At 32.5% G+C, this 21,150-nt stretch overlaps 1 protein-coding gene across 3 annotated transcripts in view; it reads right to left on the bottom strand.

The window, feature by feature from the left end:
* The window catches only part of CADM2 (cell adhesion molecule 2), a 337,826-nt gene that overhangs the window by 104,408 nt on the left and 212,268 nt on the right, over positions 1-21,150 (bottom strand). For all 3 annotated transcript variants that reach the window (XM_027077568.2, XM_027077570.2, XM_053220697.1), the window contains one exon: positions 2,546-2,724. In XM_027077568.2, the coding sequence (XP_026933369.2) occupies positions 2,546-2,724 (179 nt within the window). The remainder of the gene's footprint in view (positions 1-2,545; positions 2,725-21,150) is intronic.

Genomic DNA, 21,150 nt, shown 5'->3' with positions numbered 1-21,150 from the left:
TAAATAATGTACTTCCATTGACACCCAAAGAATAAAATCTAACCATTAGGATGGCATCTAGATAGCAGATGATTTCACAGGAAAGTGTTCAGACCTCCATCAAGTTAAGAATCAATAGAACCTAGGCAACTGTGGTAGAGTCAAAGACACAGTCTCAGCTCATGAAAGGCCCTTCTGTGCTAGAGCTATATTAAATTATCACAGCTAATGTAAAATCAACCTCGGTGTAAAAGATAAAAGGGTAAAGTTCTCACAAATGATCACTTATCACTCCATTCCGAAATGCATACAGCATTCATTATAGATCGAAATGCCACTCAAATTTCATCATTTAGTAGGGGTTTGAAACAGCCAAACCATTAACAGAAGAGAGTAGCTTTTTATATTTATACAACCAGTGACTAATGAAACATTATACCCTGTGTGCAAAGGGTAAAAAAAAAAACACCTTTATTTTGTAATGAACCCAATTGGAGCCCTTTTTAAACACAGTGTAATATGGCTTCACTGTTTCATCGAGCCTCTTATTACGCATGTCAATAATCGTAGGTAAACTACTGTTGAACTTCACAGCATTTATCTAGCAGCATGAATAACATTAATCCATGGGGTGCTTTTGATGAATTGTAGTTCAAAAAGCAAAGCCAGAAATGACTTCTTACAAAGTGGTTAGAGAAGTATTTATTAGAAATATGTCAACTGCCAAATACCTAAAGGTAGCTTGGCTACTTAGGAAATCATGCTGTTGGCTAGCTTGCAAACACTGGGAAAACATATGCATTTGCTCCACTTGAATTACTTACAAAAAAAAAAAAAAAAGAATGACATACTTTTCATCTAAGTATGTAATTTTGTCTGTCACTTCCCTTCTAATTCTTTATATTTTTTATGTCACATTGCTTCCGACACAATGTGACATGCTATACAACATGCCCCCAGGTTCCCAAAAACTGTTAGTGAGAAGCTCTTAGAAAGTTAGGAGTGAATTGGACTACACTCCCATGACTGCATGATCTAAACATACAGGTCAGCATGAACTGAAAGCTACTCCTGGGTCCTGCTTCAAGGATCTCACTTATCTTCTTGACACACCCAGTGGTTGTGACATTCTCTCTGGCAGTCAGCCTGACAGGGTGTGTCTGCAGGGGGTTACCACATTTAATTCCGGTTTATGACTCTAATTTGATTAGGCTGATCTTTCCCCAAAGTTGTAATCTGCACAATTCATAGGATGGTAGAAATCAACCTCTCAGCTCTATCTTTAAATAGTTCATATGTGGACAGTCTATTTACTGCAAGCCTTATTCTGCCTTCAATAACCAAAGTGCTATTAAGAGGTGAGAGACTGCCTACACCAAAGTACTTTGGAAATATTAAATTTGTATATTGATTCAATATATTATTTTTCCCCAGTTTTGGTCTGCATCATAACAAAATAAATCTCTGGGGAAAAAACACAAACTAGAATAATTTTTTTTTTCCTAAAATACAATCCCTTCACAAAGAATAAGACTTTACCCCCAAAATTCTTTTTTGGAAAGGTAGAGAACTAATTCATGTTTCGTATAATATTTTATAATTAGATTCATGGGAAAATATTAAATCAACAAACTCTCTCCATGATTTTTAAGATATACTGGATTTATTACAACATCATGCTTTATACAACACTCATTTGGAATACTTTAATATTGTGTAAGACACAAAACTAGTCTTCCAAAAGGTTTTCATGGGGAAATATACCTTATATCCTTCCATTATCTAATGCTTCTTTCTCTTAGAAATTCACAATATACCCTGGCATATTTAATAAACTCTGAGAAGTCTTGCAATAAAGAAACTTGACTAATTTTGTCTATAGCATTAGTTATCAACCTCATAAAAGTTCATCTCTATCCAGCAATATGTTAAAGCTATCTCATAGACAATAATTGTGGCTTTTGGAGGTTTGGAAAAACAGAGATTCTCTTAATCTTGGGTACTGATATTTGTTTTTGGCATTTTGTTACGTTTACTCAAATTGTGAGATTAGTTCAGTGAAGAAAAAATATATGTGGGTCTTTCAAATCATTGTTCATAAGAAATTAGTGTAATTACCAGTGCTGCACACCTCTGTCTTTGCTACATTTCAGTAATGGTCTTTCTTTGTGAAACCAGTTATTGTGATAGCAAAGTATATATTTTTATGATAATACAACCAAAATTAACTTAAGGTAAATATAGCTTTCATGATTGTGATTTATAACTAAAAGCATTTATTTGTAAAATTTAAAGAAAACCACTATTTACTCATCACCACCAAAACGTATATATTTGTAATAAAGAAAACCTTTTACAAAATTAATTTTTATTTTTAGTGTATGTTGTAATTTTATTTTATTACTTTGACTTGGAACATGTTAATTGTGAATCTTTTATGAAAAGTCCTGAAAGAAAAAGAAAACCCATTTAAATTTTTGTTTAATATTCTAAAGATTGTGATAAATGTAAAGTCTTCTAGGTCATTCATTTTTTTCTCATATAACGATGTCAAAAAAGTACTCACCGTGTACAATGAGAACATACTCTGCGCTGCTTTGGCCAATGGTGTTTGTGGCTTCACATCGATATGTACCATTATCCGTTTTGTTCAGGAAAAGAATGTTTAGCTCCCTACCACTCACAACCATTCGGTCAGGATCTGGCAATTCTCCACCATCCTTTGTCCACAAAACAGGTTCTGGCCTATTAGATTTAAATATGCATATAGAAAGGAAAAATGAGAAAGGTTTCATACTGCGTAAATTAACTAAATCAAGCAATTTTTAAATATTTAACAATGATTCTGTGCATATCCATATGCTAACTTCTGTAAGGTACCAAACAACCACCATGCTCTCACAGAGAATATCTGGAGATATGGTAGATATAATTTAATTTTATTCTGCTTAGCTAAGCAGACACGTATGAAGGAATTAACTTGTAGAGTCATTTTAGCATCCTGTGGTCCTGATCCTGATGCCGATGGCTCATACCTACTAATTTCTGGAGGACTATCCTGCGGTTACTGGAGAAGCCATTTCCAGAAGTACAATTATGCTTTTGCACCTGGGGCTACCACTGTGACACAAATTGCCTAAGACCACCTGAAGCTTCTCCCACTTCCGTTCCCTGCCTTTCTCATCCCCCTAAAGGGTTTTTCTGGAAGTTCTGTTTTTTATTGTCCTAGTTTTATTGAGATGCAATTGATATCTAACACTGTATTAAAGTGTACAACAGAAGGATTTGATATATGTATATAATGGAAAATAATTACAATAGCCGTACTTAACATCCATCACCTCACATAGTTATATTTTTTCCTGTGATGAGAACTTTAAATAGCTACTCTCGAGCAACATTCAAATAGAAAATACAATATTGTTAATTATAGTCAACATGCTGTACATTATACTCCCAGAACTTATTTATCTTATAACTGGGAGTTTGTACCTTTGACCACCTTTACCCACTACCCTATCCCCCTGTCTCTGGCCACTTTTATTTGACATTGAATCAGAAGTCCTAGCCAGAACAATTAAGTGGAGAAAAAAAAAAGGCATAGAAATAGGAAAGGAAGAAGTAAAATTGCCTTTATTTGCTGATGACATGATATTAAGAAAACCTCAAAGACTTCACTGATAACTGTTAAAACTAATAAATGAATTTAGTAAAGTTACAGGATACACAATCAATATACAAAATCAATTATATTTCTATATATTAACAATGAACTATCAGAAAGAAGTTAAGAAAACTGTCCTATTTATAATTGCATCAAAAAGAATAAAATATTTAGGAAAAATTTAAGGAAGTAAAAAATCTGTACACTAAAAGCTGTAAGACATCGATAAAAGACATTAGAGAGAACACATACATATGGAAAGATAACACATGTTCATTGATTAGAATAATTAATTTTAATTTTCCACACTACTAAAGTGATCTTCAGATTCAAAGCAGTCCCTATCAAAATTCCAATGGCATTTTTAACAGAAATAAAACAATCTTAAAATGTCTATGGAACCACAAAAAGCCCTGAATAGGCAAGCAATCTTAAAGAAGAAAAATGTTGGAGGCATCACACTTACTGATTTCAAACTATATTAAAAAGCTATAGTAATTAAAACAGTATGATATTGGCATAAATGCAGACATATAGGTCAATGGAACAAATTAGGGTGTCCAGAAATAAACTCACACATATATGGCCAATGACTTTTTGAAAAAGGCAGCAAGAATATGCAATGAAGAAATGACAGTCTCTTCAATAAAGGGTGCTGGGAAAACTGGACAGCCACATGCAAAGGAATGAAACTGGATCCTGAGTGTCTACCTTACACAATAATCAACTCAAAATGGATCAAAGTTTGAACTTACGTTCTGAAACTAAAACTTCTAGGGAAAAAATAGGGAAAATTTTCTTGATATTGGTATTGACAATTATCTTTTGGATGACAATAAGAGCAAAGGCAACAAAAACAAAAATAAACAAATGGGACTATGTCAAACTAAAAACTTCTGCATGTGTACCTCTGATGTTTATTGCTGCTTTATCTGCAATAGCCAAATTATGGAAACAGCACAAATGTCCACCAACAGATGAATGGATAAAGGAGATGTGATATATATACACAATGGAATATTACTCAGCCATTGAAAAGGATGAAATCTTGCCATTTGCAAAATGGATGGAGCTAGAGATATTATGTTAAGTAAAGTAAGTCAGAGAAAGACAAATACCATATGACTTAATTCATATGTGGAATTTAAGAAAGAAAAATGAACAAAGGGGAAAAAGAGGGAGGCAAATCAAGAGACAGACTTTTAACTATAGAGCACAAATTGATGGTTACTGGGGGGATGGGTAAATTAGGTGATGGGGATTAAGGAGCACCAGGTGTTGCATGGAAGTGTTGAATCACTATATTGTACACCTGAAACTAATATAGCACTGTATGTTTGCTAACTGGAATTTAAATAAAAACTTAAAAAAATATAAAGAAAAAGCTTCTGCACAAAATGGAAACCATTAGTGAAATGGAAAGGCAATCTAAAGGATGGGAGAAAATATTTGCAAATCTTATATCTGCTAAAGGAGTAAGTATCCAAAATACATAAGGAATTTATACAACTCAGTAGCAAAAAAATGGCCTAATTAAAAAAATTGGCAATGCAATTGAATAAACATTCTTTCAAAGAAGACATACAAATGGCCAATAATTACGTAAAACTATGTTCCACATCATTAATCATTGGATAAACGCAAATCAAAACCATAATGCAATATCACCTCATACTTGTTAGAATACCTATTATCAAAAAGTCTAGAAATAAGAAAGGTTAGAGAAGATGTAGAGAAAAAAGAACCCTTGCACACTGTTGGTGGGAATATAAATTGGTGCAGCCAGTACGGAAAACAGCATTGAAGTTCCTCAAAATATTAAAAATAGAACTACCAGTTGATCCAGAAATTCCACTTTTGAGTAAATATCCAATGGAAACAAAATCACTATCTCAAAAAGATATCTGCACACTATGTTCATTGCACCATTGTTTACAATAGCCAACACATGGAAATAACCTATGTGTCCGTCAACGGGTGAATGAATAAAGAAAATATATTCCAAATATAACGGAATATTATTCAGCCATTAAAAAAAAGGAAATCTTACTTTCTTGAGACAACATGGATGCACCTTGATGGCATTAGGCTAAGTGAAATAGTGAGACAAAGTATGATCATACTTATATGTAGAATCTAACAAAAGGTTTTAGGAACTTATAGAAACTGATAGTTCTCTTTTAATTAAATTATTGCAAAGAATTACCATCTCAAAACCTGCTTTTAGGGAAGAAAGAATAAATGAAACATGGACTTCTATCTTCAAATATTTTACATACTTATGTAATTATTAATTATAGGAACAATTAATAATACCTACCACCATGTATTGATAATGGTAGCTATCCTAGATATGTTATTAATATGTTCTATACTTCTCCCAACAACACTTTGATACAATTTTTTTTAATTTAATGCATGCAAGAATATGCATCAGAGATGTATCCAAACCCCGGTCTGACTCTGTAGTCAATGCTTTGTCTGCTACCTCTTGCTTTCTAACATGATGAATATTTTCCTGGTACTTATATGACAAGAATTCTATTTAAACATGATTTTATCACATTATCAGAAATTATTTTGAAATAGCTTTAATTATTTATTTATTTTGGTGAAAACATTTACTCTGTTTTGTTATTATGAATACAATTAAGACATCTATCTTGATAAGTGATGCCTACAACTATAACACCTTTACCAAGACAAAGGTTATGTATTTTTCTGACAAAATGCTGTAGAAGTGATAAAAGTTACAAACCAAGTAATAAAAGATACAGGAAACAGTATCAAAACAAATAGATCAGCAATGTGATGAAAGAATCATTCAGTTTAAGCAGTAAAAGCACTTGGGGAGACAACAAAGAGAAAACAAGATGATCAGGGCTGTGCCTGTGAAACTTCTGAAGAGGCATTTTAGGGAAAACAAATAAACCAAAAACTAGTTATCCAAAAATATTGAAAAAATACAATTATTTATGTCATCCAATTATATAGACAACTCACTCTCATAGTATCTTTAATAAAACCCAAACCACTAATATTTCTCAACTTGCTCCATGTATCCCACATCTGCTAGTTGATCTTTGAATTTACTAATTCTTATTTTAAAATTGATAGGCTGGGGGCACCTGAATGGCTCAGTCAGTTAAGGGACCTACTCTTGATTTCAACTCAGGTCATGATCTCACAGTTCATGGGATCAAGCCCCAAGTTGGGCTCTGCATTGACAACCTGGAGCATGCTTGGGATTCTCTCTCTCCCTTTCTCTGCCCTCCCTTGCTCACAAAGGAACTCTCTCTTTCAAAGTAAATAAACTTAAAAAAAAAAAAACTGATACCCTGGGTAATATTGTACCTTTTAAGGAGGCAAAACTGGCACAATAAAACTATGACTTACTGCATATAATAGAAATATTAGATGGTCTGTCTTTTCTACAAAGCTACATAAGGCCAACATTAAAATAAGTTATATTAAGGATAATTAGAATTTGAAAAGATTCATCCTTAAAATGCTACTCAATGGAAGTATTTTAAGAGGCAATACTTCTTTGATGTGTAAGTTAGAATTTTTAAACATACACAGACAAATTATATGTATATATCTATACATTTCCATACAATCAAAATTATACCCCTCAAATCCAACCTGTCATAATTTTTCTCTGCTTCTGCTTGCAAGATTTCATTTCATCTTAAAGTATATGGCCCTGTAATCATATAATTAAATTTAGATATTTATTTTTACATTATGTACATAGAAATGAAGTCAAAGCTCTAGATCAACACTTAAGTTGTCAGTCTTTATTAAAAAATGTTTTCTAAAAAGATAATTTTCTTTTTTAGAAAATAATGAAAAAGCACCTGTACAAATGGTTAAAAGAAGATTTTAGCAGCGTAAGTCACTGCTGACACTGAACATTGCAGGATTCTTGATCCTACTCTGTATAGTAAATCTTCAAGGTGGCAAAAAAAAAAAAAACACAACACCATAAGACGCAATTTTAATGAAATGGAGGTTAGAGTTTATACATCGATTAAACATACCCTACACATATTCCAATTAGTACTTAAAATGTTCAAGCTTCTTAATATCACCATAAAAATATTAAGTGGTTTAGCAAGTCTTGATACAATTTGTGTTTCATCTTAATAAAGAGGGCCCCTAGGCTTTCTCTAATTGGAACCCAGAAATGATTGAGTTTCTTGCTGCAAATGAATAACAATCTTCCCTGCTGTTCAGGCAACCAAAGGAGATCATTTAAAAAGTGATTCCAGTCTATAGTTTCTATGTGATAAGGCTGAAAAAGAGTAGGAGCTAGACACCAGGAGTAACAGGACAGTGACACTGCATCAAGCATGAGATAACACTATATAACTCCATAGTGAGAACATTAATATAGTCAATTCAGTTTCCCCTTAAAAAGCCCTGATATTAGAATTTGGAAATCTTCTGTAGGAGATAACATTTGATTTATGATCCTGTCTACCATATCTATAGGGCTGAAGAGATGTGGTTTTTTTTTTTCCCTTCCTTATGCACCTAATGACATTTTGCAGCAGTTTCTTCATACAACGACAGACAAAAACAACAATAACAACAACCACCACCACAACAACAAAAGTGAAAGAAGAAACTAAACACACTTGTGCATTCATTCTCTTACTTTCTAAAGTCTTGGTAGAGTTGTTTTACCTTAACAGATTAAAAAAAATTAACTTAGTGTTTTGTTTTCTAGATATCTAATAATAGATTCTCTGACATCTTGAATAACTCCTTATTTATAAATCAGTGTTAGAAGACTAAGCTAGCAGTCTATTTAAGATCTTGAACTGGATACCAGTTCCACTGATTACTCATTTCCACTGAAATTTTTAATTTGTTTTTTGGAGCATTTATTCTATACAGTTATACCATAGGCGAAGTCCTTCTGATTCTTCCAACTGCATATGGGATCATTACTCCCTAGGTATTGATGGCAATGGAATCTTGCTTTGCCTTCTTAGCTCTCATCCTCTTTTAGGCTCAGGCTTGCGAAGAATAAGAATAAGCAATTCAGTTACCAAAAAGCAAGTGTCATAATGCAGATCTCTAAAAAATAATTCTCCAGGTATTCTGATAGAAGTAGACAACAGTAAAAGGTCTTCCAAACTGGGAAATGGATATACCCTCCAGTATCTTCCTTTCCCCAAATGGTTCTATCCCCTTTGAGCTCTGCAGAGTCTTTTCCTTCATAAGCACAGTACATGTTGGGATCTAACACTAAAATAAGTCTTATGAAAATGAAACTTACTTTTCCTAAGTGAAAGAAAAAAAATAAGTCACTGTAATAGTATCCAAGTAAACATTTTGTTCTGGCTCAAAGTTCAAAAGGAAAGAAAGAAACTTACAAATACATGTATCTTACATTTCTTTCATATAAGACAAATCAAGGAATCATAGTTAATAACTTGGTGCCTCATATACTTATGTACTTATAGTTGTATGGCACAGGAAGATGACGATTGCCTTTATTTCAGTTTAAAATTCCCTGGTGGTAGACGATGTGATTGAAGATTTAATACTAGGAAGATTTTTTTAAGGCCACTACTCCTCTATTTCCTGTGATTTTTAAAAAAAAAATTTTTAACATTTATTTATTTTGAGACAGAGAGAGACAGAGCATGAATGGGGGAGGGTCAGAGAGAGACGGAGACACAGAATCTGAAACAGGCTCCAGGCTCTGAGCTGTCAGCACAGAGCCTGACGCGGGGCTCGAACTCACCGACCCCGAGATCATGACCTGAGCCAAAGTCGGATGCTTAACCAACTGAACCACCCAGGCGCCCCTCCTGTGATATTTTTACTCTAAAGTGAAAGAAGATGCTAGAAGTTACATAAATGTCTTGATCCCTTTTCCTGCTTTAAGCACAAACGTTTAAATCAAGAAATTATACTGAAGTGTCTACATATAAAACTATGTTTTTGCTATCAGATTTTTAGAAAAATGGAGGGAGAGAAAGAAAAATGGAGGGAGAGAATTTAAATTCAACTTTACAAGTGACTTTAAAATTTGGGTCAAGTTGAAAAACCTAAATTTATGGGCCTCTGGGAAGAAGGATTCTCAGGGAATCTAGCCCGGGCACACCTTCATTGAGTTCATGGAGGTTGCATCCACAAACCACAGCCCAAACATTGACAACCAAGTGAAATAGAAGAAAAAAAAGAGAAGAGGAAAAAAATTAGTAGCTGGTATTGTTTACTCCTTTTCCTAAAATTTAATATATAAATACAAAGCAAGTTCAAGGAGTAGCTTTTCTTAGAGCTGTGAGGCCAATTCAAAATATAATTTTGTAATGGGTCTCTATTGGAAGCAAAAGATGTAGCTGCCACACAGGAAAAAAATGAAAGGGATTACTTTTTGAGCGATTTATTACATTAACTGCTTCAAGTTTAAAGATATACAAAAGATTATTTTGTTATTGAGGATCAAATGTGAGATTTCTGCAAATGATTTGTAAATAACACTCTACATATATATAAAGTCATATTCTTAATTATTGTAAAATGTTGATCTAGGACCTTGGAGAATTCATCAAGCTACAATTTTTCATCAGATTTGATTGTTGGGAAACTTATTTGTGGTGATATTTGCTTTCTTTTCATTCCTAATATGGATTTCATACTTTTTATGGAAGCAATTCTTAAAATATCAAGGAGTTTTTATATTATCCAAGTTAACTTTGAATATTCTACTTATCGCAGCTGAGGTTCATTTCAAAATGTAATCAATGAAATATATATGTGTCTGTCTTTATAGACACAGTTTTGTTCAAAGGAAAACAAAACTTCAGAAACATTTAAAGTAGTCTTCAATGAGTCTTGATGAGTTTAATTACCAGAAAATGTTCTACTCTTATAATCTTAAAACAGATAAGAGATCAATGAAGATTTTTGTTGTTGTTTAAATATGCCTATATATTCTTGACTAGGTACTTCATAAGTTTATACAATTAATATCTAACAACTATCAACAAACAAATATGTTTAAGTTTTTGAACCAGAAATTATGAGGGATATGAGAAAAATAAACATCTCTCTGTGATATTACATTTTAGTAGTTTATATCAGGTATATGTCATCAATCATCATCAACCATAAAACTTGCAGGGCATGGTAAGTGATATAAATGAGTTATAAAACATAAAGATTCATCATACCTATATTAGGGACATTACCACAGGCTTTACAAAAGATAAAACTCTTGATTAGTGTCTTTTTAAAAAAAAACTTTTTTCACGTTTATTTATTTTTGAGAGACAGAAAGAGACAGAGCGCCAGCAGGGAAAGGGCACAGAGAGAAGGAGACACAGAATCTAAAGCAGGATCCAGGCTCTGGGCAAGCTGTCAGCACAGAGCCCGATGTGGGGCTCGAACCCACAAACCGTGAGATCATGACCTGAGCTGAAGTTAGACACTTAACCAACTGAGCCACCCAGGTGCCCCTTGATTAGTGTCTTTAATTGTGGTAGGATTTTGGATAATAGAAATGAATGATGCCAATTCAAGAGAAGTCAGAACCCAAGATAAAATGTTTGCCCTCCAGAGGCCATATTGTTAAAAATATGGATTTAAATATGACAAGTGCTAAGAGAAGAGAATAGGGTTAATAATAAGGAATATTGTCATTTGCTAAGATAGCAGATTATAAAGGTGCAAAATTAAAATAACTTAATAGGATAACTGAATTGGGAGTAATAAAATCAAAAGCCAAGATTAAATTGATATGAAAAAACAGGACCAAATATGCTTATAAGGAATTTAGTCCAAGACAAAGTTTATAAGACAAAAGCTGAAAATGAAAAAAAAAAGTGTTATTTTAGTGTTAGACCAAAAGACTATTGCTGTCATTAATATGGGAAAGAGAATGAAATGTGGTAGGGAACATTCTGGTCATAAAAAGAACAATGTAGGAAAGCAAAGGAATAGAAAGATTTGGGGTATAGACGTGTTGGAGGAGGGAACCAAAAAAAAAAAACTATATTTTTTAGCTCATAACTCAAGCCTGGCTTTGGATACAAGGCTAAAATATCTGTGCTTTATGAAAAATAAAAGTACTATGCTAAGGCTTTTAAGAAGTGAGTATTCCTGATCAGAGTTTCCTTTAAGTATAGCAATGTGAAATATCTGAAAAACGAAGTTCAATAAAGAGACCATATACAGAGTCCTTAAGAGTGAAAACCATGTCCTACATAAAGTGGTAAGGAAAGCAGAAGATAATAGAATAGCTCTTGGGAAAGTAAACACAACTTTCTGGAATGAGAAAATGTACGGTGTTAATGAAGAGAGAGGAGCTACTCTCTTTATGGTGCCCAGTCTATGTAACAGGAGAAATCTCAGTCCTAAATAAGAAAAAAAATAACAATGTAAAACCAACATGCCGCCAAACAACCAGCCAAATAAACAAATAGACAAACAAAAAATAAATCATGATAAAAACAAATTGAGATATAGCAGACAGGGAAAGTTGATGATTTCACTTTGGGATATGCTGAGTTCAAGTGCTAGAAGAAAATCAAGAAATACATTTTTATTCAGCAATAAGGAAATGAGAAATTAGAAATCAGGGCTAAGGGCAGAACTGGATTTATTTTAGAGAGATATTGGAGCCAAGCTCAAGCAGGAAAACCAAAGGATAGATTACTGAATATTGTGGAATATTTTCACTTACAGGATGAAGAAAGAAAGAGAATGAAGTCCAAGAGGTCTGAGAGAAGTCAAAAGAGAATAATGTCATATAAACAAGAAAGAATCTCCTCAAAAATTCACTGACTTAAACGTTTACGTTTATAACCCATCAATACCTTGATCCCTCAGTTTCCTCATCCCCTCATATTTGATAATTATTTTATTAGCCTAACCTCAGTCATGGTCACACACTAAACTTAGTCATCTTTATTACTTCATTACTATGAGGCTGAAAAATCTCAAGTATTTAAATCATAACCTCCCATCTTCTCAGCTCACTGAGCATCACATCAAATCTTCCAATCCTAGCTAATGAATCCACTATTTACCTTTAATCCTCAATTCCTCTCTACCACCTACTTCTCTCTTTAACCAGTCTTCGATGCTATCAAGATTTCTGTTTTCTTTTTTCCCATCCATTTTGCTTATTTGGTTAATTCCCAGGCATGATGAAACAAATGTTTCTGTTTCTCTTTGTCTTTATCAGAACATCAAAACAAGGTGAAGAAAAAATGAGGAGAGGGTAAATAGTTTATTTTTTTAAATACCATTCTTGAAGTCATCATGCAAGAATAAGCATGAAAAGCAATGAGAAAAACAATTTTATATTATTAAAAAAAACAAATTTAAAGTCAAAGTAAATATTATCTCTGTATCTTTGAGTATTTGATGCATTTACAAAGTTTGTTTGCTTTTCTGATCTGTGAAAATATGGCTCATGTATCATTATGAATATTATTTAGAATATGTGATTAGATCTATACATTTTTTGCCTTCTAAAGCTTTTTAATATGATATTTAAAATATGTATTTTTACAAAATTTATATTTTGATACAGCTAATATCATAATTTAAGTTGGCTCTGCCCTCATATTTCAAATATTTAGGGCTGAAATAGTACAGTAAGTGAAGAAAAAAAGGAGAGGCTTGAAGAAATTAAAAAGATGAAAGAAATTTTAAACAATTTCTTTTTTAAATATATAATTTTCCATTGTATTTCTAGGCTTTTGCAGTTATTTGTACTGTCTTATTTAATAAGTATGCCTTTGTGTGTTTTGTATGAGAGGGAAAAATTGTTAAATAGTTTCTTAGCCTTTTTTTTTCCTCACTGGTCTCCATGCTCTTTTGTGTTTAGTGGTTTGTGGACATGCTCTTCAATCAGATGCTTTATCATCATAATTTTTATAGGTTAGTCTTTGCTCAGCATAGATATGCTATTTCCCTAACCTGCACAATTCTTTTTAAGAAAAACAATGAATTGTATTGTTGTTTGTTTTTTTTTTTCTTTCTATTTGCAGTTTGAGCATCTCAGTGATTCCTGTTTAAAAAGTTCAACAATGAAACCCCTAACTCAAATATCACCAAAAGTACTTCTGTCTGACGGGGTTAAAGGTGTTTAATGCAGTAATAAATGAAGTCAGTTTGAAATGGAAAATTCAAGCCTACTTCTTCCATTAAATTGCAGGTTGACACTCTGATTCTGAATCTATCTACACACTCATGTAAATTCCTGAAATAAACAATTACACGACTACAGTGTCAAGCAGAAGTCTCATTACATGAAAGATTAGATTTAGATAGGACAATAACATCAGTTAAATTCATCATTTATGTTGGAAACCTCAGTAGCAAATAAGAAAAGGACTTATATCCTGATTAATCTGAGCATATGCTACTTGATTCTGTTTTTTATTTTTTTAAAGTCTCTTCTTGCCTCCAAATTTAAAAGCTTGTAGTTGAAAAAGAAAATAACCTATATGCAAGAGGGAAGTGCTCTTTAGAAGACTTGAAAATAATGGCCCTTTTGAGAGTGTCTATGAAATCCTGGACCACTTTTTACTGAAAAGATAGTGTTCATTGATGATTATTTTAACGCTTTTGAGAAACAATGCAGTCACACTGCAAACTGTATAATTCCAGCGAATTTATGGCACAACAAATAAAAGATTATCTCTAGAAAAGATAAGATTGCTATGATCCTGAAGGAGTGACAGATTTTAGCACTGAAGGAAAAATATTCAAGATTGTGACAAATGCTCAAGATAATCTCTCAAGGGCTTTGCGCTAAAGCAAAACAATTACCCATGCCTTATCTATACTTAACATTTCTTTTCTGTGGTAAATACAAAATATTAATTCCTGGTTAAAAGATCAAGAAATCTTGAGCAAACATCCATTCCCTGATCTAAGCAATAATAAATTCCTCTGTGTATGTACAATAAGCTTAAAATCGCCATGATATATATAAAAACGATCACGCTTAAGAAAATATTTTTCAACTTATTTGAAACTTAGCCACTTCTGAAATCTTCCTTTGGCTAAGCTAGATTTTGGAACATTTTCACCTTTTTTTTTTAAATCAAGAATTTAAGAATCTAAGTTTTTCAGAATCTAACACTTAATCAACATACATTAAAAGGACAATTTGTTGCCATATACAATGTATCTATAAACATCTTAATCAGATGCCTAAAGCCCATTCAGTTCCAGAGTACATTACATTACAATGATGGGATCCTATTTTCCATATAAGAGTTTCTTTACAATCCATTACTTGTACTACTGTAAAAACAATGCTAATTAACCTTATAAGATGTAATACTTATGTTAAACAGTGTGTTACTATTATAGAACTGCTTCTGCTCCATGACTTGTTTCTTTTCTAATATTAAATCCAATGGTCTTAGAAAGATAAAAGTAAAATGCACATCATTTATCTGGTAGCTGGGGAGTTAAATGTTCCATATAAAGCAATGCTGAAGAAAACTGAAATTCAGACTTAAATTTTTGAAAGTATATTTTAATCATTTGAATGAAATCCTTCTCAAAAGATCAAACTTATCTGCATTATTTAACATCACATTCTAGTGGCTTTTTTTTTTTTTTGAGCTATGATCTCTTCAGTCTGAACATACATTTTTGTACACTGATTGTTTTAGAGGAACTGAAGTGATTTAGACTTCAGCTTCATGTCAGTTGGTGTTAATACAATTATTTTCAAGCCTTCTGAGGTGTGATCCACTGAAAAATATATTTTATAACCTTACATAATGCACAAACACATACAGGAAATAAAAGCTTGCTCTTTTTAATGCAATGTGACATTTTCTTTATTTTTCTTTTTCTTCTTTATTTCTCTGTATTTACCTTTGCAATTCTATTATTTTCTATTTTATGTTTGGCTTTCAAAAACAATTTGTTAACTGATCTTACGACTCATTCTTATGACACAACCAGCAATTTGAAAAACACTGACCCACCGTGAGAGTTCCTACGGCCCGTCTCCTTGTCCTAGAGCTGCACAGCTATTATATTTTTAATCTTGCTTTTATATAGTCACCTCACAATGTTCATCCCTATACTTTGATCTTGAGTGCTAGTGATGAAGTTGAAGATGGTGATAGCACACCATTTCAGAGACATCTGCTTGTCACAAGTCACAGTGGTTGCTGTTCTCTTCTCCTACTTTTTTTTGGTTCTCTTTTCTTTCTTCTTTCCTTGAAACATCCCAAATATTTCTGGTACTCTGAATTTGCAAGAGTTGAGCAGTAAAGTCATTATTAATTACTGGCAGATTCTTCCTATTCTAATTAGAGACTTTTGTAAATATTCATATTTTCTACAATTTGGGGCATTGTTTGCCATTTATATTTTTTTTCAAACTGTGAAGGTTAGGGGCTTCTGTTTAATTGAGATTATATGTGAAAAATTGAATCAATATACTTCACATTGTAAAAACCTGTATAATGCAAGAAAATGTCTTTAGATTGTTTGAGTATGTGGCTTTCAGAAGAAGAATGTTCTTAGTTTTACTGTTGCAGATGGCATGATACTACACATAAAAAATTTTAAGACTGCAAAAAAACTATTAGAACTAATGAATGAATTCAGTAAAGTTGCAGGATACAAAATTAATATATATAAATCTGTAGCATTTATACACACTAATCTGGAACTAGCAGAAATATGAATTAAGAAACCAATCCCATTTACAATTGTATCAAAGGAAAAAAACTAAGTAGAAGTTTAACCAAAGAGGTAAGAGACATATACTCTGAAAACTTTAAGATACTGATAAAAGAAATTGAAGATGATACAAATAAATGGAAAGATATTCCATGCTCATGGATTGAAAGAATTAATACCGTAAAATGTCCATATTACCCCAAACTTTCTATAGATTCAATGCACTCATAATCAACATACCAATAGCATTTTTCATGAAACTAGAACAAATAATCCTAAAATTTGTATGGAACCACAAAAGACCCCAAATATCCAAAAGCAATCTCGAGAAAGAACAACAAAACTGGAGGTATCACATTACCAGATTTTGCATTATACTTCAAAAATATAGTAAATGATACAGTATGGTACTGGCATAAAAACAGACACATAGATAAATGGAACAGAATAAGGTACCCAGAAATATACCACACTTTCATGGTCAATTAATCTATAACAAAGGAAGCAAGAATATATAATGAAGAAAAGAGTGTCTCTTTAATAAGTACTATTGGGAAAACTGGACAGCTGCATGTAAAAAAACTGAATTCTTTCTTCCACCACATACAAAAATAAAGTCAAAATAGATTAAGTACCTAAATGAAAGACCTGAAACCATAAAACATGCACACACACCCACATACATACATACATACATACACACACACATACATACACACACACATATATTTTATCTGTCTCCTCAGGCAAGGGAAACACAAAAATAAACTATTGGGTCTACATAAAACTAAAAAGCTTCTGTACAGCAAAGGAAACCATTAAAACAAAAAGACAACCTACTGAATGGGAGAAATTATTTGCAAGTGTTATATCCAATAATGGATTAATATCCAAAATATATAATGAACTCATATGACTCAACACGGAAAAAAAACAGATTAAAAACAGGCAGTGGAACTTAATAAGCATTTCTCCAAAGACCAGATGGCCAATAGGCATGAAAAAGTGTTCAATATCACTAATTGTTATGGAAATCCAAATCGGAGCCACCGTGAGATATCACGTTACACCTGTTAAAATAGCTATCATCAAAAAGACAAGAAATAACGAGTGTTGGTGACAATGTAGTGAAACAGGATCCCTTGTACACTGTTGGTGGGCATGTAAAAAGGTACAGGCAATATGGAAAATAGTATGGAGTATCCTCAGAAAATTAAAAATAGAAATGCTATATAATTCAGCAATTCTACTTTTGGGCATTTATCTGAAGAAAACAAAAATACTAATTCAAAAAGATATATGTTACCCTATATTAATTGTAGCATTATTTACAATAGCCAAGACACAAAAGCAGCCTAAGAATCTATCAATGGATGAATAGATGAAAAAGACATAAATCTACACACAGTGGAATATTACTCAACCATAAAATGCTGAAAATCTTGCCATTTGCAACAACTTGGATAGACTCAGAGGGCATTATGCTAAGTGAAATAAGTCAGACAGAAAAAGACAAATAATGTATGATTTCACTTATATGTGAAATCTAAAATCCAAAGCAAACGAAACAGAAAGACTCATGAATACAGAAAACAAATTGGTGTTTGTCAGAGGGGAAGGGTGTGGAGGGATGGCAAAATGGGTGAAGGGGATTAAGAGATACAAATTTCCAGTTATAAAATAAAACAGTCATGGGATATAAAGTACAGTATAGGAATATAGTCAATAATATTATAACTTTGTGTGGTGACAGATAGTAACTACACTCTTTGTGGTGAGCATTTATATCATAATGTATATAAATGTCCAATCACTATACTGTACACCTAAAAATAACATAATGTTATATGTCAACTATGCTTCAATTAGATAGATAGATAGATAAATAAATTAATGAAGGAAAAGAGTTCTACCAGACAAATGGCATATGTGAACAAGCACTTATCTTTGTGGAAGATAGATTTTATGAAACCAACACATTATGAAAACCCACGAAATAATTAGCATATAGAAATTCTATTTGATTATGAATATTCAACATTAATTTAGAATCTAACTGATGTGGTTTTAGCACTTTTAGGGTTTTATCCTCATTATATACTAAGAACACCTCTTGTTTTGAATTTGTTTTATAAAAAGTACATATAGACTCCTTCTTAGTGTCCTTTAGACAATAGCTTTATCTTTTCAAAGGAGAAAGGTATTTATTATTCTACATTTCCCTCAAAAGAACAAGGCTGATATTTTACTGTGTTCTCAGATTTGTTGTCTCAAAAATGCCCTTGTTACTGATTTGGCCCATCCTCTCTAAAGTAAATATATATAGAATCAGGTGAATGGCACAAACAGTAAAGAAAGAGTTCTAAGAAGAATGAATTCACCACAACTGAGAAGTGCTGTTAAAGGTTTTTGTTTCTTAAATTGGAATATTTTGAATGCTTTGGATACTTAGCTGAAAAAAAAAGATTTTTCTATTTCACTTTTAAGAATTAATTTTAGCTTCCACATTTTGTTTCCTTCACATATTATGCAAACATAATAGTCAAAATATTTAACACAACCACAGAATAATCTATTTCTCTGTAAGTTAACTTGTGATCACCAGAGGTGTTTTAAGCTCTAACATTATGACATCTATCTATCTATCTATCTATCTATGCATACCTACACACAATGGCATACTACTCGGTGATGAAAAAGAAAGAAATCTTGCTAGTTGCAACAATGTGGATGGAACTAGAGGGTATTATGCTATGCGAAATAAATCAGTTGGAGAAAGGCAGATATCACATGATATCACTCATAAGTGGACTTTGAGAAACTCAGGAGATGAACATAGGGGAAGAGAAGGAAAAAAAAAAGTAAAAACAGAGAGGGAGGCAAACCATGAGAGACTCTTAAATACACAGAATAAACTGAGGGTTGCTGGAAGGGGGTGCATTGGGGGGATGGGTTAAACGGGTGATGGGCATTAAGAAGGGCACTTTTCAGGATGTGCACTGGGTGTCATATGTAAGAGATGAATCACTGGGTTCTACTCCTGAAGCCAAGACTACACTGTATGTTAACTAACTTGAATTTAAATAAAAATCAGTCAATCAATAAAATTTTTTTAAAAATTGCAAGTATAAAAAAAAAATCTTAATGAATAGCACTTGCTGAGCAAAGGTTAATGTTTTCTTTAATTAAGGATGAGATATAAAAAAAGGATGAGGTATAGTATTAGAATTTTATGTTTTTCTAATATTAGGAGTGATTTTTGTTTCTGCAATTTTCCTACAATTACCATTTTGATAACTTGTTTTTGTATAAACACACAGGCAATGTTTATATATCTTTAGATAAAGAGTGAAATACTAGGATGTAATCTCATAATTAATACATAAAAACCTACAGATTTTTAAACCCATGAGCCTAAAAGTACACATCTTGAAAATCTCATCAACGTATATGACAGCATCATTCCACAATGGTGTCGTAAACATACTGAGACATTTTTGTGTTAGTTTCCCAATGAACATTTACATAATCCCTCAAAATAATTGGCTTTTTGTTGCAAGAAAACTGCTTACCTAGAAATGTTCAAGAAGTACATTTCCTCTATGGATCTATAATCGTGGTTCTGCATGCTCTTATGGGACTTTTGCAAGACATAGGAACATTTAATTGAAAATGATTGAGTGCCCAACACACTACAGATGCCCAGCCTAAATAACAGCAGTGGAGAGTACTGAGAGTCAGCTTCTTGTTTCGAAAACAAAACCAAATATATTCGGTCTCATTCCCAAGATAACCACTTGTGTGTTTCCAGAGAGTCAATGTGTGATTAAATTTTGAAGCCATGAGATGGAAGAAAAAGACCATATGGGCCTCAGAAAAGAAATTCATATGGGAAGGACAGCACATGAATATATAGGCTTTTTAATTATGAAAACTTAGAGCTAATTTCCCAATTTTTATACCTTTGGAAACATGGTAGAAGAAACTGGCTATATGGCCTTTAATTAATTAAGTCAAAGTTGAATCTAGATATTGGAACACAAACACAAGCAAAACAAAACAAAACAAAACAAACAAACAAAAAAAACCAAAAACAAAAACACAAAACAAAACAAAATCTAAATGTCCCGCAACCTTTATTATGCAAACAACTGACATTGTGAGAGTATCTAAATGGTAAGGAGGCCCTCATGATATTTATTCCACCAATGAGTTTGGTGATATTGTAAGCAAAGCACTTAAGAAAACAGACTTGTAAGAGTGTTTTCTTTTAACTTCCAGCTCATTCTATTCAACCTTTAGGACTTCACACTGCATTTGCATTGGTATCGCCTTGTGGTTGTAACCTGCAGTCCTAATCTTCTTAAAGATATATAAAATTAAGAATATAATCTGCTTTTAAAGTCAAATATGTCACAAGAAAACAAATATACTGAATCATAAAATCTAGTCAGAAGTTATTTAGATATATTTAGAAGCTCTTTAGAAATACTTAGATATGCCAATAGGTTTGAGCTTACATAAGTGCTAATTGTGTTATAAATTACATTTTGTTTTACATATTTGATTGAAATATAGGCTTTCCCAATAGTTGGTGAGAGCTCTCATTCTTGCCAACTTGACCAGGTTATTGTGAAAAATCAATAAAATAGAAGAACTGAAAACACTGGGTAAACAAGAAAACATAACCATTAGTGTTGTTAATTTTTTTAATGTTTATTTATTTTTGAGAGAGAGAGTGCAAGCAGGGCTCCATGCTGACAGCAGAGAGTGCAATGTAGTGTTCGAACTCACAAACCCTGAGATCATGACCTGAG

The sequence above is a fragment of the Acinonyx jubatus genome, chromosome C2, assembly GCF_027475565.1.
Source record: "Acinonyx jubatus isolate Ajub_Pintada_27869175 chromosome C2, VMU_Ajub_asm_v1.0, whole genome shotgun sequence".
NCBI lineage: Eukaryota > Metazoa > Chordata > Mammalia > Carnivora > Felidae > Acinonyx > Acinonyx jubatus.
This window is presented reverse-complemented; position numbering and strand designations above follow the sequence as displayed.